Here is a 24,384-nt window from a genome sequence, read left to right on the forward strand (position 1 = left end):
ATTTCAAGTAATATAAAGAGATTGTTTTTAAAATGACATATACATGTACTGTGAAACTAAGGGAATTAACAGATATGTTCCAAAATAAATTAACTTCAGAATTGTATCTAAATTTTCAAACTATAATTTTAATACACTCAGATTTTTAGTACAGTCTAATATTTAGTACACACCATCATTCCTGAAAAAATGATATCTTTGGCATAAAGAACTCTTCCTTGTCAAGAGTTTGAAGTTTTTCATACTGTATATGCTGGCTTATAGGTCAAGTTCAACTGCACACAGAATAGACCCTGATCTAACATCACATAATGCTCCTTCAGATCAGGGTTTATTTTATTTTGTTATATTTATTAGACTTAAAAAACAGCAGAGATGTAGACCTTCCAGTACATTCTTTAATGGTATTTTTGGTTTGTGCAGTTTGCTGTTGGATTCAGCTTATTTATGTTACTTAAGTAAATGCTTATTAATAGTGTTAAAACCAACTATTTGCACATAAAAATTATAGATACACTGATCCCACATTTTAGCATGCCCAAATAACTGTGAACCAACTTATAATGTTGGGGGTGGGGGTGGTGCAGGTGTTGACCCATCCTTTTCTTATAAAAAATAAATCTTATATTTGCTGAGTTTGAATACAATCCAGATGGAAATTGGTAAATTAAACCTTAAATCAACTTTATGAAATTCATACCTTTTATTAAAAAGTTATACCTTTGGTTAAATTTTCTTTAGAAACAAAAACTCTCAGTACACTTTATGTAAGTTCAATATGTGACAAAATATTGATCAATTAAAATGTTAGTTATTTCAACTGGAAACAAAACTTTAAGAATTAATTACTAATTAAATAAGTCTTGCCAAGTGAACTTTGTGTTTTAGTTTCATCTTTAATTCAATTTCAGTGTAATGATCATAAATGTTATACACTTTCTTCTAGTGAAATGTGAAAAGTGTCAGCTGACTATCACAACAATGCATTTCTGTGAGAATCTAGATTATTGCTAGCCTTCTTTTGTTCTCTAATTTGTGGAAGGATTTTGTTGCATTTCAGAAGTAGACTTGTATGTTCTTCTTAATTATGTCTTTTGTAACAAATCAGGTAGATTGGGTAGAACAGCGAAATGATTAAATGCTTGCAAATCCTACTTGTGTACAGCTAGGTGTCATGATTGTGTGTCAGCTCAATTCATTTCAGTTGAGCAATCAAACATTGTTTTAAATATTATTATGTAATTAACATAATTAAATTATCTAACATTAATTTGTGGTTTATTCTGCTCATTCACAAATAAAATCCATGATTGAAATTATCCTGTTTAGAAATCAAAAAATTATTTCTGAATATGGCTCCAGTCATGTTAGTGTCATTACCCAGAGTGGCTTGTGGTATGATCTCAGCAGCAGTTCTAAACTCGTTACCCACTGCTGTGCCAATGTCAGTATCTCTGTACCACCACATGTCGGTGGTGCACGATCTAATGTAGTTGTTACTTTAATTTCTTCTATGGTTTGATTGCTCAACTGATACTTTGTGGCATAATTTTCTGGAGGGTTTGCATTCATCTGGATTTTCCCACGGTCTTCCAAGAAGGCTTTGTGTGGAAGCAAGTACACATCCTCGTCACTTGTCTAGATTTTTTTATGGGAACTTGCATTGAGGCTGGTGATCTTCATGTCATGGTATTCAATGTACTCATATTTGATCACTGAGTCATCGATGGGCACATCATCATTCAGCCTAAGATAATTGGGTGTAAATTTTGAGCACTGATGATCAAAAATTGCACAGTGATAAAATTATCAAACCAGTACTAAAAATGACAATCATACCTATGCGCACAGTGACTGGCATTCACTGTGGTTCTCATAATCTTTTCATGCCATATTGAAGCATGATGTGACCGGCTCCTGGCAAATAAACATTGGAAGCTTTCCTTCCAAGGTCACACAAAATCTGCCTTGACTGAACATTCTGAAATAGTTTTTTTTTGTTGAGGTTGTGCCTGGCCTGAGGCATTAATGCTTCCATCAAAGCTGGTACTGCCTGTGCGACAGTCACAGGTGCAGGAGTGGCTGACAGTGTGCCAGTGATCTTAATGGTAGTTTTCTGTCCTACAGCCATTCCAGCCATGGATGCAGTTCCAGTGCTCCAGCTTTGGTGGATTTGAGGGCAGTGGAAGCGACTTTTATAGTGAATCCAGGTAAAGCTGATCAAATCAAAGAAAACAGCTTGGATAAAAATCCACCCGTGATTTTATATGGCACTTTGTGTGATCGGCTCATGTTTTATACTTTAATCCATCACTGTTTTGGCAACTCTGTAGCCAACCCACATCTTGCTTCTCAGATGCAGGTAATATATGATTCTTTCATTGTTGTTATCCACGGTTATTCCGAACTGATCCTTGAGACATATGATGATCATGTACATGTTCATTATGGGATAATAAATGAAAGGATTTGGGCAAATCTGCATCAGCCATCCTGGAAGCACATTAATCACCATGGAGTAAATGATGCTGGGAGTTAAACCGACCAAAGAGAGCGACCCTTGGGGAATCAAGCAGGTGATGAGTAAACTGTTCATGTCAGTGATGTTCACTGGTAAATCTCCCTCATACACACTATTACCTGATAAAACAGTTCCTGTGCTGAAACCCAGCATGGATTCAATTGAGTGGGAGATATCAAATCCGACACAATAACCATTATCAGCCTTGAAATTTCTGTGGTGATGTTGTTAATATTGTAACTGCTTGAAGAGATTGTGATTGTTTGATGTGCACTGGCAATGTATGAAAATGGATTATTGATCTCGTACAACTCATTTTGGTCTAATTCCAGAGCAGGACTGTATCTCACAGTCGAACTTGCTGGCAACGAATCAAATAACAGCATGGTATCATCAAGAGGCATATTAGGATTTTAGTGTGTTGACACAACAAAACTTTACCACCATTTGATGGTGCCAATAAATCGATTTAGAAATGCAAACCATTTCCACTGTTATACAATCAGATCATCATACAAAATTTGGCACTGGTCTCATGTGAGCAGAACACTGTTCAGAAGATGACTAAAATCTCAACCATCTTATTGCCTATTTCTGCACCAACATTATCTGCTTGCTTAGAAGCTATCAGTAATTTTAATTGCTCAAGAATCTTGGATGGATTTTTGTAGTAAGGGATCAAAGTGTTGTTCACTCTACTTAACATGGCACATCAGTGAAGCTTCTAACCAATTCTGCGATGAATAATGGGGTAGATGCCTCTTTTTTTTTTTTTCATGCATCTCTTTTAGCATGGTTTGAGTCTTTGCTGCCTCTTTTCCCAGAAATATTAACCTGTGGATAATTAATCTTTACTCTTGTTGCATCTCATCTAACCTGGCTCTGGTTTCCGCCTCGTCTTGCTTCAGCTCTGGTAACATTTTCTTTTTTGCTTTGGTTTTTTCTATGCCCTGCTGCTGTGCTTGAGCCCTGCTGATGAGCTTAGCCACATCTTCCTCAGGTGCAGAACCAAATCTTTCCACTAATTCATCAAGCAACTTCTGCTGAGACTTCTGCATCGCCTTAAAGGCATCCAAAAGCTGGTCCTGTTTCACATCATGTGCTGTTTTCATTTCATCCATTTTGCTTAACAATGGTTTAAACACTTCCTGTGTGACATCGCACTGAAAGACCTGCTGACCCACTTTATCGTTGATGACCTATTGACATAACACTGCTTGTTGCTCAACAGATTTTCTGAGCAAGTCCTCGTGCTGAAGATTTCCTCAAATGATGTGTTATTCATCAAAGCACAGTTCATGCATTGTGATGAAATGTCATCAAATCATGCTTGGATCTGAATGTCCCTGCAGCATAACAGTCTTTGAATTCTTTTGCGGTGATTTCACTGTAGTGGTCTCTGATGATCACATCAATGTCCCAGTTTTCTAACCCTGAAAACAGGACAAAACATCCCATGTTGAGTCAGATGTATTTGGACATGTCGTAGGATGATTGCATCAGGTAAATGCTGTTACAGTGCTTGTTTCACAAAAAGGAGAAATACTTTCAGAGCTTCATCATGTTCTTGCAGTTGCTTTTAATGTCATCAGACATGATGATCTTGTGCATGTCCGAATCCATTTCCTCCACTGGTCGGATCTCATCTGGCTTGACAATAGTAAAAACATTCCCTGACAGCCCTGTGGCTCACTGTGGCTGCCCATATGCTTTTCCAATGACTTGTTGAACTCGCATAACATTCTGTATTTGTCCTGAAACAGAATCAGCATGTAATTGATCATGCAATCATAATTGAGTATTCAGAAGCAGATTTATTTTACCATGGCATACTCTTCAGGTCGGGCAGCTCTGGCGCTGAGGGCAGATATACTGCCTACCAGAAGGAGCTGGATAAAAAATTCAATTGCACTGGTGACTTCATGCAGGGTGATCTCAACATGAATGGACACGGTATCTTGAATCTTGAGTTATCCTCTGCCGTCTGCTAATGCCACACAGCGGTTACATGTAACTTGACTAGCACAGACTAAATTATCACTCACAGGAAGAGAGATGACTGTAAACATTTACATGAGAGGTAAACTATTGTATGGTCTACCGGCTCCCACAGGACAGACTCCAGCATCTTCTCAAGACATCTCATCAGCGGCTCTCAGGGTAGCACTTGCTGAAAAATACAATAAAGCAGGCAGGTTCATGTCAGGAAACGTGCACATGGCCACAGATGTTAATTCTAATTTAATGATGGCATCAGTTAGCTATATCATGGTCATGCAGGGAGACATGGGAGTATAAAACCAGGCTCAGTCCTGGAGTGACTTTTGGTGTATTATTTTGGCACCTCCTGGAGGGTTATTGGGGCCAATCGATACCCTTCAGAAATTGACTCACCCATTGCAAACTAGTGATGAAGGGTTCAGAATCAATAACAGCACCACCCAGGCACTGATGATAGTCACCAACTCTGGAATCACACTGTGAAGACCACTGATGGAACTTGCAACAACGTGGCCCATCATGGACAGTACCAAAGCAATCATGTATTTGCAGCTAATTTCATCAGAAGCACTCATTTGTATCAGCCACCAGAGGAATCCTTGTCAGAACTCTTGCTGCAGTGGCAAGAGTTAAACTCATGGTGACAGATTATTCACCTGTGGCAAACAATGAGGTAGCCATGAAAATGTACATGGACATGTGCCACATCAGAAAAAACACCAGCACATTCAAATGCTTATGGGAAACACTGGAAACTGATGTGGCGTGATCATCTCGGCCTTGTTGGAATTTTCCTCTTCTTTCAGTGTTGATCATGTCATGCCAAGCTCCACGGGAAGTGAATGGGCAACAGCTAGAGACAAGTCCTATTTTGGATGCAGATTCAGCTCCCCACAGTGGTCACAGTCTGCACATTTTAAGTGCATGGACACACTTCTGGATCAGAATGCATTCTCATATGGAGATTAGATGGTATCAAGATTAACACCACAGCGTTCTTGCTTTATGAGAGCTTTGTAACCATCAGGGTAACCATGCTTGAATTTTATTTTGCCACAATCAGTACTTACACCAAATACTCCATGTTTCAATTTACAGCGCTCATGGCAGAACCTCCTAATTCCAGGCTCATTTGTTTCCAGTATTTACCCTGGAAACCTCATATAAGTTGAACTATCAAGTGAAGAAGAATTTTACCTTGATCCGATTAAATATAATTTTTACCATGGCTGATTGCCATCAAATTTTACCAGTTGTTGTCTGACAATACCTACTGGCAGGATGTCTCATATGTTGGAAACCACCTGCATGTGTTCAAGAAGACCGTAGGACATTATGCGGATATTAACCGAGTGTGGAATCTATGTACATCCTCGCTCGGAGATGCCAGTGAAAAAATGGAGACACCATCAACAGGTATTTCGCTGTGTTTAAATTTTGTAATGACAGAGAATTGATGCAACTAGCTAAAGACATCTAAAGGCTCATTCACACCATCATCCAGAAGTGCATCCTGGAATCATTAATGCCATTGTGAAAACTGCTTAAGTTTGCATGAAGAGAAGATGACAATGCCTGCAAGAAAGATCATGACTGCATGGATATAGTTGTAAACAAAAATCGATTTTGCAGAAACAGAAAACTGTGTGATGCTGTGGACAAAAAATATTGTGCCAGCACACCAGGTTAGAGTACACAGACATGGACATCATCATGGAGGTGATGACACTCAACAAGCGATCTGGTAATGCTCCAGAGAATTTGTCAGATGAGGAACACAGGGAACATGAATCATATTACTGCTATTACCATTGAAAGGTCTACATATAAAAATGTATGTATTGGCATTATTGATATTTACTGAGAATTGCTGCATTGGTGCCCCTCACAGTGACTGTAGCTAGGATCACCACCATGGGTGCCATACCCAACCTGTTCATGTTAATTTTATCTGGATTTCAGATTGGCTTTACAAACAATGATCAATCAGATGGAGACTGCTCTGGAAGCTAAAAATAATAATACCAAGCAGACTTTTGTGGCATATAAATGTGCTCATCAAAATAATACTGCATGGTGGTAAATTTGACATGTCCCTGCTGATTTGCGAGCTGAGAATGGTAGAGGCCATCCTGATTGATCTGGTGCTGATCTAGTTGAGTAGCTTGGCAAAGGCCTACAACAAAAAGTTTTCAGACACCCCATCAAATAGTGAAACCAACATTTAACATATGCGATGATATTTTACTCCAGATAAAACTTGTTGATCTCATGATTACCAAACATGCTTTTTGGGTTTGTGTACAACATCAGTTCCATATCCAGACCCTGCTGAGTATTTTAAGCTGCTCTGACTCCTCAGAATCAATGTATTCCTCACAGAGGTCCTGATTGCTAAAAAAGATCATGATACTGATTATATGTGTAGCATTGGTTTAACTGCAAAAGTGATGATGGAATTTTTTTAATACTTTGGTGTGATATTCAGATGGTTGTAAGAGCACTTGCAAAATGCTGCATTGATCAGCAGACCCTTGCATGCAATCGGAGATATGGACAGACCAGATAATGCCTGCAGGTGGTGATGCTCTGGCATCACTCCTATGTGTCTTGCAAACAGACACTTGAACATGAGCATAACAATCCGGTGATCCATCACAATATACCCATCAGTGTAATAGCGGAAACCTGGGATCTCATTGTTGGTGCAGATGTCATTGCCCAATATGTTACCTCCCAACAGCTTATCTGTGTAAATTTACAGTGCAGGCTCAAGCATTGATCCTCACAGGCATGAAAATGTTGTCAAGATGATCTTACCTCTGGGCAAAGGTAATTTTTGAGTCACAATTGAATCAATGTTGCAAAAAGGGCAGCATCCCATGACCATAGTCAGCTTGGATCTGCCCAGGGTCATCTCTATCAGCTGATACCACTCCATGGAATTTTACCTGATTTGATAACATGCAATAAATTCAGTGAGTTTCTTGTCAAATCTTCATCCATTATGCTTATTTTAGTAGTCATACTCTAACATAAAAATGTCTGCCTATGATGAAGATGACGTGTTTATCACCAACATCATCTTGCACAACCCAAAATATATTGGATGAAGACATCGCAACCATGGTGAGAAACATCATAACTGTGACTATAGAACTCACCGTGATGGGAGCCATAGTGATGGCATGCAGGCAAATCTTGCTCACATGAGAACGGTGGTGAGAGCTGTCCAAAAATGATGTCATCAGGGTTATCTATGATGAAGACCTCATCTGGAAGTACTGCGTGAGATGAATGAGAATAGAATACATAAAAAAACTCATAAAATTATGCATTACATGAAGAGCACCTCCCAGACCACTTTGGGTGTACATGTATCTGTATGTTTGAAACAAGATTGAGTTCACTGCAGCAAAGATTCATGCAGATCCACTCTGCTCTTAATCCTCAGTGTGGCACAAGATAAATGACCAGATGATGTCGACAATCATGTTGAAATTGTCCCTGTGAGAAACGATGACCGAATTAGACCTGAGCCAAGCAATGGCAGTTTTTGCTTGTTCTGTCCATGTGAAATGAATGTTTAAGATCACTAAATTTGATATCTGTGTGTTATTGAAGTTCTCGATCAATGGTTGGTTTCAGCAGTTTCTGTAGCAGTTGTTTATCAACACTGCACATGAGCACATGTGGATTGTCCTAAACAAAACCTTTGTCAGCACCTCCATACACCTTTCTGGTTTGTCATGGTATTATTGATTGTGTCTGGAAGCTTTTCAGTTTCAGCTCACCTCCATCAACTCACGATCTCATTTTGTAGTTCAAGCAATGCTGCCCTCATTTTGGGATATGCTGTAGTTTTCCCTATGAGTACCTTGTACTCGTCATGTAGTTGTTTCACATACTGCTGTGTGGTGATGATCCCTCAGTCGATGAGATGGTTCAAATCCACAGCGACTCCAGGGAATGCCCACAGCAGTTCACATATCTGCATGATGACTTCATCCAATGCAGCATTCAACCTCGGGTATTGTGCTTGTCGCTCGGTGATCCCAAAGTAAATCTCTCTCAGACAACTGATTAGTTCATCTCTTTGAATGAAATTTTGTCAATGGCTGGATATAATATTCACTCTGCATTTCCTTCTCTCCATCATTTTAGCAATGGTTCAGATAAAGGAACTTTTGATTTCAGTGGTCACCCATGACATAGTCTGTTTTACGGCGCTGATAACAAAATGTCCTAGGAAAGTTAAGCGCAAGTGTAATGGTTCACCCATTGCAGAGTTTACTGGACTCTGCCCAAAAATGTAATTTATCAGACTGGACACTGACGTGGTAAAGAAAAAGGGTAAAGGCATTAAAAATTCTGTCATCAGCTAAGTTGCCACATGCAACCATTACAAGGAGGTACTCCTTGGTGATCTAAAATCCCCAAGCCCCATTTCACTACATATGGTCCAAAGCACCCATTTCTTTTTCTGTATAAGAAAAGTGGTCCAGAACCCCATCTGTACCATAATAGGTTCCAAACACCCATTTTATGTGCTTGAAGATCAGCTTTAAGAAAAAGAGGTCTAAAAATCCATTTTTAATACTACTCCAATGTATTTGTAGTGATTCACAGTACATATATCTTCATTGCCAATAGTAATTCAAGGTGGAAACTATGCATGTATATCAACCTATGGCATGCTAATTAGGCAAATGAGGTCAAGCACCAATATGATTTGCAAAAGCATAGAAACATTTTTTTAACTTTTGGATATGATTTATTTCATGATCAACACATAAATATCACTTTTGATATAGATAAAAATAGCTTTTGCTTTTTTACAGGTGCAGTCCCTGGTCCAGTGGAGAACATCACATATGTTGGAAAAGGGGTGTATTTCTACAGTGGCAATAATAGGTCTAACACTGAGTATGACCAGTTTATGGCCATATTGCAGTGGGAAGATCCTAAAGGTCAGTTCATCTAATATAATTTTCTTAAGACAGAATGTAAAAAATTAACATAGAGAATGCTTTTTTGTGTTTAGTATGTGAAAATATTCTGCATGATGGTTTGCAATTACTGGGTAGATAGGGTGTTTTTAACTGTTTTTGTTTTTCCTACCACATTGATTACTTCCCCGTAACTTGCCTTTTAGTAACATGGCCTTGGGCCTTAAGTATAAGTCACACTTCTGTACTGGCCTCCTCTGTAAAAAGAGCAGAACCTTTCATTCTAACAATGTCTGGTTTAGAGATGTTACAATGTACTTATATTTTAAATTTTAATCCCTTAGCAATGATTGCTTTTGAAGTGTTGTAGCAGATACCTTTATAAAACTTAATATTTTTATGTAGATACAGGTTCAAGCAATCAAAATGGGTAAAAATGTATGAGCTGGTATACATTTATGTGCACTCATTTTAGTTGAATGGCTGTTCCTAGTACAGGTCATTGCATACTAAAGTATGTTATAAAGTACTCCATCACTAATTGCCCACAAAATAATAGCTGAATGGGCACTATGAATTCATTTCATTTATGGCTATCAAATTTCACAGTTTTGTGGAAATTAACACATTTGTTGATATTTAAATATATGTATGTGCATTTTGCATCAGTTTTCTTATAAGGTAGAACAGCTTTCATGGGGGACTTCAAATTCAACATTATGAAGCAGTCACAGAATGCACAAGAACATTTGTTCAGATTATACTTAAATAATAGTACAGCACATGTACTTAAAAATGCATGAAATTTGTAAAAGATGAAGAGAAAGACTCCTCTTAGGGACAAAAAAAAAGTGTATGTTGGTAAGTGAATTATTTCAGTATCACCCTTATGGACAAATAATAGTGTATGCTGGTGAGTTAATTATTTTAGTATCAAGTTATCAACAGATAAAAGTATATGTTGGCAAGTGAATTATTTCAATATCACCCTTTTGGACAAATAAAAGTATGTTGGTGAATGAATTTTTTCATTATTAAGAACAAATAAAAATGTATGATGGTGAGTAAATTACTTCAACATTATTTACAAATATAAGTGCATGATGTTGAGTGAATTATTTCAGTATCACTTTTATGGACAAATAAAAGTGTATGATGGCAAGTGAATTATATCAGTGTTATGGACTAATGAAAGTGTATGATGGCAAGTGAATTATATCAGTGCTATGGACAAATAAAAGTGTATGATGGTGAGTGAATTATTTCAGTGTTATGGACTAATGAAAGTGTATGATGGTAAGTGAATTATTTCAGTGTTATGGACTAATGAAAGTGTATGATGGTGAGTGAATTATTTCAGTGTTATGGACTAATGAAAGTATATGATGGCAAGTGAATTATATCAGTGTTATGGACTAATGAAAGTGTATGATGGCAAGTGAATTATATCAGTGTTATGGACTAATGAAAGTGTATGATGGTGAGTGAATTATTTCAGTGTTATGGACAAATAAAAGTGTATGATGGTGAGTGAATTATTTCAGTGTTATGGACATATGAATGTGTATGATGGTGAGTGAATTATTTCAGTGTTATGGACAAATGAAAGTGTATGATGGCAAGTGAATTATATCAGTGTTATGGACATATGAAAGTGTATGATGGTGAGTGAATTATTTCAGTGTTATGGACATATGAAAGTGTATGATGGTGAGTGAATTATTTCAGTGTTATGGACATATGAAAGTGTATGATGGTGAGTGAATTATTTCAGTATTATGGACAAATAAAAGTGTATGATGGTGAGTGAATTATTTCAGTGTTATGGACAAATGAAAGTGTATGATGGCAAGTGAATTATATCAGTGTTATGGACATATGAAAGTATATGATGGCAAGTGAATTATATCAGTGTTATGGACTAATGAAAGTGTATGATGGTGAGTGAATTATTTCAGTGTTATGGACATATGAAAGTGTATGATGGTGAGAGAATTATTTCAGTGTTATGGACATATGAAAGTGTATGATGGTGAGTGAATTATTTCAGTGTTATGGACATATGAAAGTATATGATGGTGAGTGAATTATATCAGTGTTATGGACTAATGAAAGTGTATGATGGCAAGTGAATTATATCAGTGTTATGGACTAAAGAAAGTGTATGATGGCAAGTGAATTATATCAGTGTTATGTACTAATGAAAGTGTATGATGGCAAGTGAATTATTTCAGTGTTATGGACATATGAAAGTATATGATGGTGAGTGAATTATATCAGTGTTATGGACAAATGAAAGTGTATGATGGTGAGTGAATTATTTCAGTGTTACGGACAAATAAAAGTGTATGATGGTGAGTGAATTATTTCAGTGTTATGGACAAATGAAAGTGTATGATGGTGAGTGAATTATTTCAGTGTTATGGAAAAATAAAAGCATATGATGGTGAGTGAATTATTTCAGTGTTATGGAAAAATAAAAGCATATGATGGTGAGTGAATTATTTCAGTGTTATGGACAAATAAAAGCATATGATGGTGAGTGAATTATTTCAGTGTTATGGACAAATGAAAGTGTATGATGGTGAGTGAATTAATTCAGTGTTATGGACAAATGAAAGTTTATGATGGTGAGTGAATTAATTCAGTGTTATGGACAAATGAAAATTTATGATGGCGATTGAATTACCTCAGTGTTATGGAAAAATAAAAGCATATGACGGTGAGTGAATTATTTCAGTGTTATGGACAAATAAAAGTGTGTGATGGTGAGTGAATTATTTCAGTATCATGGACAAACAAAAGTATGATGTTGAGTGACTTATTTCAGTATTATGGACAAATAAAAGTATGATGTTGAGTGACTTATTTCAGTATTATGGACAAAGTATATGATGATTAGTGAATTATTTCAGTGTTATGGAAAAATAAAAGCATATGATGGTGAGTGAATTATTTCAGTGTTATAGACAAATTAAAATGTTTGATGGTGAGTGAATTATTTCAGTATCATGGACAAATAAAAGTATGATGTTGAGTGACTTATTTCAGTATTATGGACAAATAAAAGTATGATGTTGAGTGACTTATTTCAGTGGTATGGACTAATGAAAGTGTATGATGGCAAGTGAATTATTTCAGTGTTATGACTAATGAAAGTGTATGATGGCAAGTGAATTATTTCAGTGTTATGGACAAATAAAAGTGTTTGATGGTGAGTGAATTATTTCAGAGTTATGGACAAATGAAAGTTTATGATGGTGAGTGAATTAATTCAGTGGTATGGACAAATGAAAGTTTATGATGGTGAGTGAATTAATTCAGTGTTATGGATATATGAAAGTGTATGATGGTGAATGAATGAATTCAGTGATATGGACAAATGAAAGTTTATGATGGTGAGTGAATTATATCAGTGTTATGGACAAATGAAAGTGTATGATGGTGAGTGAATTATTTCAGTGTTATGGACAAATGAAAGTGTATGATGGTGAGTGAATTATTTCAGTGTTATGGACAGATGAAAGTTTATGATGGTGAGTGAATTATATCAGTGTTATGGACAAATGAAAGTGTATGATGGTGAGTGAATTATTTCAGTGTTATGGACAAATGAAAGTTTATGATGGTGAGTGAATTATATCAGTGTTATGGACAAATGAAAGTGTATGATGGTGAGTGAATTATTTCAGTGTTATGGACAAATGAAATTGTATGATGTTGTGCGAATTATTTCAGTGTTATGGAAAAATAAAAGCATATGATGGTGAGTGAATTATTTCAGTGTTATAGACAAATAAAAGTGTATGATGGTGAATGAATTATTTCAGTGTTATGGACAAATAAAAGTGTATGATGGTGAGTGAATTATTTCAGTGTTATGGACAAATGAAATTGTATGATGTTGTGCGAATTATTTCAGTGTTATGGAAAACTAAAAGCATATGATGGTGAGTGAATTATTTCAGTGTTATAGACAAATAAAAGTGTATGATGGTGAATGAATTATTTCAGTGTTATGGACAAATAAAAGCATATGATGGTGAGTGAATTATTTCAGTGTTATGGACAAATGAAAGTTTATGATGGTGAGTGAATTAATTCAGTGGTATGGACAAATGAAAATTTATGATGGTGAGAATTATTTCAGTGTTATGGAAAAATAAAAGTGTATGATGGTGAGTGAATTATTTCAGTGTTATGGACAAATAAAAGTGTATGATGTTGAGTGACTTATTTCAGTGTTATGGACAAATGAAAGTGTATGATGGTGTGTGAACAATTTCAGTGTTATGGACCAATGAAAGGGTATGATGGTGTGTGAACAATTTCAGTGTTATGGACAAATGAAAGTGTATTATTTCAGTGTTATGGACTAATGAAAGTGTATGATGGTGAATGAACAATTTCAGTGTTATGGACAAATGAAAGTGTATGATGGTGTGTGAATTATTTCAGTGTTATGGACTAATGAAAGAGTATGATGGTGAATGAACAATTTCAGTGTTATGGACAAATGAAAGTGCATGATGGTGTGTGAATTAATTCAGTGTTATGGACAAATGAAAATTTATGATGGTGAGTGAATTATTTCAGTGTTATGGACAAATGAAAATTTATGATGGTGAGTGAATTATTTCAGTGTTATGGACAAATAAAAGTGTATATTGGTGATTGAATTAGTATGACATGTTTGGTCAAATAAAAGTTTATATTGTTGGGTGAATTATTTAAGTATGACATCATTGTTGTGATTACATCAGTAGTATGCAGCAGAGAGCCAGCTCTGCTGATTCATGGCAGGTGATTCATTGCTAAAGATTTCCCCAGATCTCCTTTATTTACATTTTTTATATATTTGACAATGCTGCTCTAGCAATTAATAAAATTGTATAAACATTCATTTATTTTTTCATTATTTAATAAGAGACAGAATTTTGAACTTATTCATTTTATGTATAATTGCTCCTTGAGTTCTAAACTGTACAGTATACTCAGGTAACAGGAGAAATCATATTGATGACATCATAATGCAATGATGACACCTTTCAGGCTGCACAGTAATTATTGATTTTACAAAAAAGACATACATATTGGGCCTGTACAACTGTTTCCTCTGCACAAATGGAGCCCTACAGTTTACCCACTGGACCATCCTCTCACCTTCTGCACCCAACTGAGGCACCATCTGCAGAATTGGGATCAATCTAACTTGGCTCATGGTGGGTATACATCTGCACATTCAAACCACTCATGATTACAGTCTGTACAATGCAAGTACAGTAGGCTGGGGAGCCCACTTATTATCCATCCTTTTGGGATGTCAGTAATTCTGGAAAGGACAGCCGTTGTGAAAGCGTTTCACTGGTGGCAGGAATATTTTCATGGCAAGGAGTTCTCTTTCTGTCCTATAACTTTACAGTGGTAACTAATCTCAAACTACAAGTAGGATCCAAGTCCCCAGACTTTTGAGTCATGGTGTAGGACTTTCTGAAGTGGTGTTGTCATCAATCAAGCTACATACATGTTTGCCATATCCTGGGACACCTGAACATACTGGCTGACTCTTTGTCATGGAACAATCAACTTGTACAGAAGGAATGGTCTCTCCATCCCTCAGTTCTCACTCAGATCTGTATACATTGTGACTGGCCATTGGTGGGCCAGTTTGGGACAAGATGGAATGCCAAACATCCATCCTCTGTCTTTCCTATTCCAGACCCAAAAGCTTGGGCAGTCAATGTCCTGTTGTTGATTTGGATCAACCTGAATGTATGCACCTACCCTCCAACACCTCTGATTCCAAAGTGGTACAGAATGCAAAGGATTCAGCCTGATGCCTCATCCTCATCCCACAACTCTGGATCAACAATCTCATCAATTTGGGTTTTCCTTCATCTACTCAAATAACCATGATGGCAGTTGTTTCATCCCTGCCATGTCTGGAGTCCCTACACCTGTACATCTGGATCATATCAACCGAACCCTCAGACTTAAACAATTTCCACAACCAGTCATGGAGAGAATCACTCAGGCATGAAGGCCCTCCACTATGAAAGCATATGAAGGCAAATGGCAAATTTTCACTCATTGGTGAGCAAACAAACATATCCTGTCTCTCCAGGCATCTATACTGCAGATTGCTAATTTTCTTCTCTGGATCTTCAAAGAGAATTAGCACCAGGTATGATCAAAGGTTACCACTCCACAGTCGCTGACATCTTTCATCATCATGGGAGAGAGGATGTTGGACAAACCCAGGGCTTATCCAGCCTACTTGCCAACTTTGTGTACACAAGGCCACAAACGTTAAACCCATGCCCAAAGTGGAACCTGTCTTGGGTATTAACATGGCTGAACAAGGTACCTTCTAAACCAGTTTCAAGGGCATTTCTGTTGCTCCTTTTCCTACAAGACCTGCTTCCTCATGGCATTAGTGATGGCAGGCAGAATTCACAAAATACATGCCCTATCAGCAGACCCAAGTTAAATGTAAGTTCCATCAAGACAAATAGTCTTACTGATGACAGCATTCTCTTTCATCACCAAAAACCATCTCCCATCCATGGGTAGCCAAACGTTTGTCATGAACCTACTGTCTCATCTGGACGCATCAACTGAAGACCACCTACAAGACCCAGTCTGGGCTTTCATGTGATATCCTAATAGAACAGAGCTGTTGCATTTAGGGAGATCATGCATCTTTCTACGCCTCATAAAAGGACAGGAGGATATATCAAAACAGGTTATCTCATCCTAGAATAAAGTGGTTATTTCTCAACATATATAGAAATAGCACCAGCTCAAAGGAACTTATTACATATTTTAGTTCACAAGGTTCGAGCAGTTGCCACCAACCTAGCATCAGACTGGAACTGTTTGCTAACTGACATCATTCAGGCTGTGGGCTGGAGTCCACTTTCTCTAGCTTTTATTTCTAAGATCTTCCATCCCACAGGGCCCAATTCCATTTGGTAGGACCTATTTCTGCAACTCAACAGATCACCCTTCCAGATCTATTGACAGCTTGTTAAGACATGCCTTCGCAACTTCTGCTAGTTTTGAGGGGTGGGGTGGGGGGTGGAAGCTGCACCCTTACATATTGTGTCCCCTCCAGTTGGGTCACCTAGAAGCTGTCTCACATACCTAACAGGACTGGAGATAGTGTCTCCAGGGTAAGTAGATGTTCCACCTCTTACCTATTCTCCTAAGGTATTATGATTGGGTAACATATTTAAAGAAGAAACCAATTTTTTATAGTATAATATGTTTCTTTGAGAATAATTACCCAGTCATAAATCACATACACCCTCATAGCCTCCCCCCAGTTACATCCATAAAGAGCATGCTTTACGCTCCAGTAGTAACTGATGTATTCTTAGACTCTACTGTCAAGTCTTGTACATAATGGGAGATCACTCTGCCTGACTGCCACATGGGTCAGTAGACAACTTTTAGCTACCTTTAGCTAAAAGTAGTATTAGGGATGGCTGGATTTGTGAGGTAGTAGTAGTTAAGGTATTATGATTGTGTAATATTCTTGAAGAAACATATTTTCTAGGAAAAATGTTTTTTTGGTCATTTTTGTTTAACCCTTTACCTCATGCAAGCATCTTTGGACACCTCTACACTATTCGCATGGAAGCGCCGTTTGACGCCTCTACAAAAATCACATGGATGCGCCTTTTGACGTCGGCTGTAAACATCAGCCATTTTAAGCCAGTCTCGTAGTGCCACCTTTGGGGAAAACCCCCTATTAGATACTACATTCATTTCTGCGAATGACAATTATGTCAGATCACGTGGTCACTGTTAATGCACAGGTCGATATCTGCTATTTAAAGTAACTGGGTCATAATCTCCACTCTCCAAAATGGTGGTAGCAGATTTCATTCAGTACTTACGAAGTTTTCATGATTAGAATCACAACTATTAAAATTAACGAATCAGAATATGGTTTTTTAGCTGTATATTTATAAAAACAAATTTATCAAGATATTTTGTTTTTCAGACTGTGATGACCTATATGCTTAATTTTTAGCTGTATATTTAATATTTATTGAGCAGAAATTCACCAAGATATATAATTTTTCAGACTGGGATGGCCTTGACATCAGATTTTACAACTGGAACCAGGCTGTAATTAGGAACTGTACTGATATTCAGAATGATGTTATTCCAATATTCCAAAAGATGGTAAAGGGCACATTTCCAGTTAATTAGTAATAAGAAATTCTCCTTTTTTTAAATTACCAATAGTCAATTCTACTTTTTCAATCAGTTAAACTATAAAGATAGTGTTAATGAACCTTTAAATTTTTTATTTATACCTAACATATAAATTATGTCTTGTTGCCAATATAGAATGAATAGATATGTGTCACAAATAATGAAGATTATTTAAATGAAATGGCATGCTTAGTGTACAGAAAAGAAAATGAATCAGACATCAAGTTAACTCATTTGGCCCCAGAGGTTTTTGTCATTTTTGTCTGAAATGTGCGTAGGAATGAGATTTGGGGTGCTATTTCTGAAGACATTGTAATACAGTGGTTTTCAACAGATTATCCATGAGAATAATGCCTAGTTGTATTAGAAACATCAATTTCCATTGGTTATTTTGCTTGCACATGAGCAGAAGGGTAAAAGTTGGAGTTCTTTTTTTTTTTTTTTTTTTTTTTTGCTTATAGACCCATCATTTTCGTATGGAGACCGCAATTTATTCCAAATGCCCACCTTATCCTAGTTTTTGCAAAGGTTCACCTGTCTGTGTTCAGTTAAGACTGGTATGCCTTAGATCTGAGGCCAAAAGGTCTAAAATCCGGACACAAAATCGCATTCCGATCTCGAGTGAATTTTGGGTGAAAAAACCGGGTCCAAAAAATGAGCTTTTTCTCTCTGTATTTTGTAGTGCAACTAGAACTTCCAGATTATTTGATACCATTTTAGAGCTATATCTGTCTGCTTTTTTTTAATACCACCCACGTTGGTCTATCTTAAATGGCCTCGATGCTGCAGGGCTTTGAAGTAGGGTACAGCCTCATCACGCCTACAGACGGGATCGGGGCTGAATCGGTTAATGTCTAAAACCTAAGCTCAGATACTCTATCCAAATTATTTTTTTATATTGTGCTGATGCACTTAACTTGCATAGAGGATCTTAGATATTTATTTATTATATGCTCATTTTTTTTCTCCGTTAGCTTTCTATTGTCAGAATTGTTCAGTATTTTACTATATTGCACACCTTCATATTGCACTCACGTGCAGGACACGTGTGCCCAATAGTGTACTAGGAACAACTTTGAAAACAAATCATGTACACTCATGTAGCATGGACTGCCACATAACATCTGCTTTGCTACATTCCACGTTAACTTTTGTGATACAATGTTTTGGATTTTGGCAATAGATGCCAGATTTGATACAATTGGTTGGCACCTACAAATAACATGCAAGTTACAAGGCTTAAACTGTCTCCTTTAGCTGGTAATAAGAATGGCAAACAATATACTTACAGTTTTACATCCTGAATTTCCTCAAAATATACTTTCTTAGTTGTGCAAATCTGAATTACATGAGCCATGTCATTGGTTTTCAAGCTTGATTAAGCATTTCGAAAGTGTACTGTAATTTTGACTATATTCCAAGTGCAATTACATCCTCATTACTGCACTCAAAATGAAATAAACATTATATTTCATAGCGTCTTTTTGATAATTTAAATTTAATGACTTCATATTTTTCCCACATTTCAATTTCAAACATTCAATAGCAGAACAGAAACATACTTACAGATGTCAGCATGCTGCTCTGTCACTGATGATATCCAATGTACTTCATGTAGAATTGGCACATAAATCCAGTCCATAATCATGAAATTTCATAGAAACAATAAAAATACCAAGATGTATTCATTCCAGATCCAATGGAAAAGTTGTTGCAATACACATTCATTCACAATATGACTCCAAATTTCAATTTTAAGTAGACCAAAATGCCATTTTCTTTCAAAAGTTATGTCTAGTGCACAACTTAGTTCAAATTTATCTGGGCGGAGTTAAGTGCGCTTTAATGATGTTGTTGTTGTGTAATGATGAATCTGCGCTTGTGTATTTAGTTTGGAATACAGCATACATTCATTTACTTTGTTTTGTGTAGTGTAATTTTGTTTACATAATTAAGCCTTAGGTAGAATAAGAAAATGAGCATATAATAAAATGGTTATTGCAGTATTTCCATCCGAAAAACTCGTTCATATTTTCCCATACAGATGCAGTAACCTATAAATATTGGATATTAAATTTATGAAACTAGCTCAATAATATTTGCAATAAACTGCTTGGTGCAAGTGGCATATACGACTGGTATTTGACAAAATTTACAGAAATCATCCTGCATGTATATGCAGGATGTTTAATAAATTTCATATCAAAAGAGTTTAAGATTCAGTTTATCACAGAAACATTAAGAGCTTTGCATTACTTGATGACTTTGCCAAGTGTCAAGCTGCATTGTGGCAACCAAATTTTAGTTCACCAGCCACTGAGCCAGTTTGACCACATTTGGTCCAGAAAATACTCTCATATTTGTGCAAATAATGCTGTTCTTCTATCATATATGACCATCATTACTAAAAATAGTGAAAATCCTTTAAACAACTGATCAATTAAATTTGATACAATTCAAAAAGATGCATCCTGGCAGGATCTTTCTAAAGATGAAAAGCCACTGTTAATACGAAAAGAATAATAAAAAGTTTAAAACAACTTCTTGACCAAAAATTGCCACATTGAATTTGACCAAAGTTATCAGAAAGGATCCTAGCATGAAGGCCAGACCCTTTGAATTCATACAACTGATGTTGATTTGCCATCAAATATGACCACCATTGCTAGAAATGGAAATGACTTCTCCAAAAACACTCAGTAGGATTTGGTAATTTTTAAGAGGAAGCATCTTGCCATAAAGATGTTATAAATTTATACAAATGTTTTCGGGCTACCATCAGATACGGCCACTGTTACTCAAAATAGAAACCTTCAAATGATATTTCAACATAACTGCTGACTGGAGTTTGACAAAACTTTATAGAAATAAACATGGCATGAATACATTTCAAGTATACAGCTGATGCCTGTCTGTACTCAAATATGGCCACCATTACTAAATGAAAAAAATCTCAGCAGAATTTAACCAAATTTTATTGAATGCATCCTGGCTTTGAAGGCTTTCAAAATTGTACAACTGATTCTAATTCATAATCAAGCATGGCCACTATTACTAAAAAAACAGAAATAAACATTAAATTTCTTCTTCGAAACTGTTGAACAGAATTTGATCATATTTAACAAAATTTAACAAAATGCATCCAGAGATGAAGACATTTCCAATTTGTGTAAAATTATGCTGAAAAGCCATTAAATACAGCTGCCATCACTTAAAATAGAGAAATCTTTGAACAACTTTTTCTCTAAATCCACTAAATAGAAGTTGATGAAACTTGATGGAAGTTTTCTCTAAACCCACTAAATATTACTCACTGAAACTTGATAGAAATTTCCTGGTTGAACACTTTTCAAGTTGTCACAAATGGTGACAATCTGCTATCAAATATGGCCAACATTATTAGAAATTTTTAAATGACAGCTTCTCAAGCAGTGCCAACAGAATTTGACCAAATATGATGGGAAGCATCTAAAGCATAGAAGGCTTTCAGATTTATAAAACTGATGCTGATCCACCATAAAATATGATGGCTGTTAGTGAAAATTTGAAGAAAAACATTAAATGAGTTCTTTATAGTAAGCTGAACAGAATTTTATCAGATTTAACAGAAAGTATCTTGATACTAAAGATGTATCAAATTTCTAAAAACTTTACCAATTCATTGTCAAATATGCACACCATTATAAAAGCTAGAAAAACCTTTAAAGTTCTTGTTTTCAAAAACTGCTTAATAGATTATGACGAAACATGATAGAAAACATCCTGTCATTTAGATCTTTCATATTTTTACAAATGATGATGATCAATGATTAAATACAGCTACCATTACTGAAAAATAGAAAAACCTTAAAGTGACTTTAGCTGAGAAAACAAAAAACAGGATTTGATCAAATTGGATGGAAAGCTGATACTTGATCCACCATCAAACAGGGCATCCATTACTCAAAACAGGGCATCCATTACTCAAAATGGGGCATCCATTACTCAAAACAGAACATCCATTACTCAAAATGGGGCATCCATTACTCAAAACAGGGCATCCGTTACTCAAGATGGGGCATCCATTACTCAAAACAGGGCATCCATTACTCAAAACAGAACATCCATTACTCAAAATGGGGCATCCATTACTCAAAACAGGGCATCCGTTACTCAAGATAGGGCATCCATTACTCAAAACAGGGCATCCATTACTCAAAATGGGGCATCCGTTACTCAAAATGGGGCAGCCTTTACTCAAAATAGGGCATCCAGTATTCAAAACAGGACAACCAATATTCAAAATAGAGCATCCACTACTCAGAACAGGGCATCTATTACTCAAACCAGGGCATCATTACTCAAAATAGGGATTCCATTGCTCAAAACAGAAAAAAACTTTAACTTCTGCAAAACTGTTAAGCAGAATTTGATCATATTTAACAGAAAGCATCCTAGGATGATCCACTCTCAGATATGACTGCCATTTTTAAAAATACAAAAACCTTTAAACAACTGGACCAAAACTGTTCAGTGAAATTTAATCAACCATAACAGAAAAACCCTGGCATGAAAACTTCTTAAGTTTGTACAGATGTGGCAGTCCATATCAAATGTGACTGCCATTACTAAAAAGCAACATGTAAATGATATTGTCTCAAAGTATGATGAATGAGATTTGATGATATTTGATAGAAAGCAATCCTTGCTTGAAGACCTCTGTGGTCTTCAGGTAAGTAACAGAAAAAAAAAACACAAGTTGAGTAAAATTCAATAAAGAATTCATTTCCCTAGAATGCAAAGTGAAAATTTAAAAGGAACTTACACAGTTATGACTTAAATCCCAAATAGTTCTAAAAGTTTAATCCTAAGTCCAAAAGTATAGAGTGTTTTGCAGGAATTCCCAGTCTTAATGTCTTGATGTGTCAATAGTCTTGATGTCTCACAATGATATAATCCAGACTGTCTTTGAATGAATTCACAGTAATACCAAAATAGTGTTTTAGTCCATAATGTAAATGAGCACTTTCTATTTCCAATGAATAATTTAAATAAACAATGTCTCTCAAATTGTATCTGAGCACAATTAAAAGTGATTCCACAAAGATGGATATTAAAATAGGAACAAATAATTGTCTTTATATACAGACTATCACCTGACTTATGGCAAGGGGCCCCGAGTGGCCGAGTGGTCTAAAGCGCTCACCGTTCCGGATCACTGCCATCTCACCTCTGTCTGCGTGGGTTCGAGTCCAAGGCTCGACTAGCGTGGGTACGTGGGAAAGCCTGCCAGTAGCTTCTCGTGGGTCGGTGGTTCTTCCCTGGGTTTTCCAGGGTTCTTCCTCCACCAGTTATACTGGCCGCCATGTATAGCCTATCTTGTGCTGAAAAATGGCATTAAACCCTAGATCATCAACAACAACAACAACGACTTATGGCAACAGTATGCCCTGAACTTAGGTAATTTCCAGTAGAAATTTCCATCAAATTCAGTAACAAGATCAGGTCTGTTTACTTAAATTTCAGCAAACATCCTGATAAACATCTGGTAGACCATAACATTTCCAAGGGATAAACCAAGGTCTTGAATTCAAATCCAAGTCAGCATGTTGTTTATAAATGATCATTTTCTTAAAGTATAATCAACAATCATAGACAAATGTTAGCTATTAGATGCATTTTCCTGGTATTCCATCAAATATGGATGATGATAGAGAACCTAGAGAAACCTTGAAACAATTGTTTTAATAACATATTCAGTGAAAAGCATTAGAAAAAATTTAAACAGAATGCATCCTACTGTCTCAGATTTCTTGGCCAACTGTTCTTGCATTTGCTATTAGGCAGATGTCAGCCAGGCAAGCAGTCTCAGGCCCATTTGAGCCTCTTGTTATGATGTGATATCAAGACATTAATAAAGATGGACATTTTATGATAAATAGTTTTAAAATATATCTTACAGAATAATCAGAGTCATAGGATTTTGGTTCGGATACCTGCAAGTGCATTTGGTTGTGTCTTCACTGCACAGGTAACTTTTCTCTGTATGTTTTTTTCACTTTGTCTGAAAAATCTTTTGTTCTGTGTTCTGTTCTGCTCTTCAGTTGCTGTAAATGCATTACGCATACATTTTGGAGCTTCTAAATTATTAGAGAAAGAGACTTCAAACATTGGTATATGCTTTGATATGGTTTGTAAATTTTCTTACCAGTCATCTTAGGGGTAGTCAAGTCAGATCAGGTAGACAATATCTGAGAAATTTCACCAAATATTTTGGCAAGAATTTTAGCTCACATGGCTGTATAGTTGAGTGAGCTTATGGTATCCTTATAGATCAGGAATGGGTGGTGTGTCATCCATCAACATTTGCTATTTTTGGCTTATTGTATTAAATAAAACACTGGACCAATTCTTACCAAATTTGGACAGGGAATATATAGGAATTATGACCATTTAAATTTGGACAGGTGATGCTATTCTGGCATCAAATTCAGTCACCACTACATTACTATATCTATATCATGTTTTATGGATCATCCACTTAATCCAGTGGATGTGGACAGAGGGGCAGGGGACACTATGAATAGTGGAAGTCCACTCAGTCTGGTGGATGTCCATTACAGATTTTATAGTGGATATTATGGCACCCCTCGCTGCTTCTATTTTTTTCTGTCCATGAATCAATACACTCAACAAATAGATGGG

The 24,384-nt window shown here is 36.3% G+C and overlaps 1 protein-coding gene across 1 annotated transcript in view; it reads left to right on the top strand.

Moving 5' to 3' along the window:
• LOC149805747 (uncharacterized) overlaps positions 1-24,384 on the top strand; it is a 313,385-nt gene that overhangs the window by 53,992 nt on the left and 235,009 nt on the right. Inside the window, exons 6-8 of the mRNA XM_089950417.1 lie at positions 9,364-9,492; positions 17,567-17,667; positions 23,642-23,710. Of these exons, the coding sequence (XP_089806543.1) occupies positions 9,364-9,492; positions 17,567-17,667; positions 23,642-23,710 (299 nt within the window). The remainder of the gene's footprint in view (positions 1-9,363; positions 9,493-17,566; positions 17,668-23,641; positions 23,711-24,384) is intronic.

This window comes from Sinohyriopsis cumingii, chromosome 2 (assembly GCF_028554795.1).
Source record: "Sinohyriopsis cumingii isolate HCF-2022 chromosome 2, ASM2855479v2, whole genome shotgun sequence".
Lineage (NCBI taxonomy): Eukaryota > Metazoa > Mollusca > Bivalvia > Unionida > Unionidae > Sinohyriopsis > Sinohyriopsis cumingii.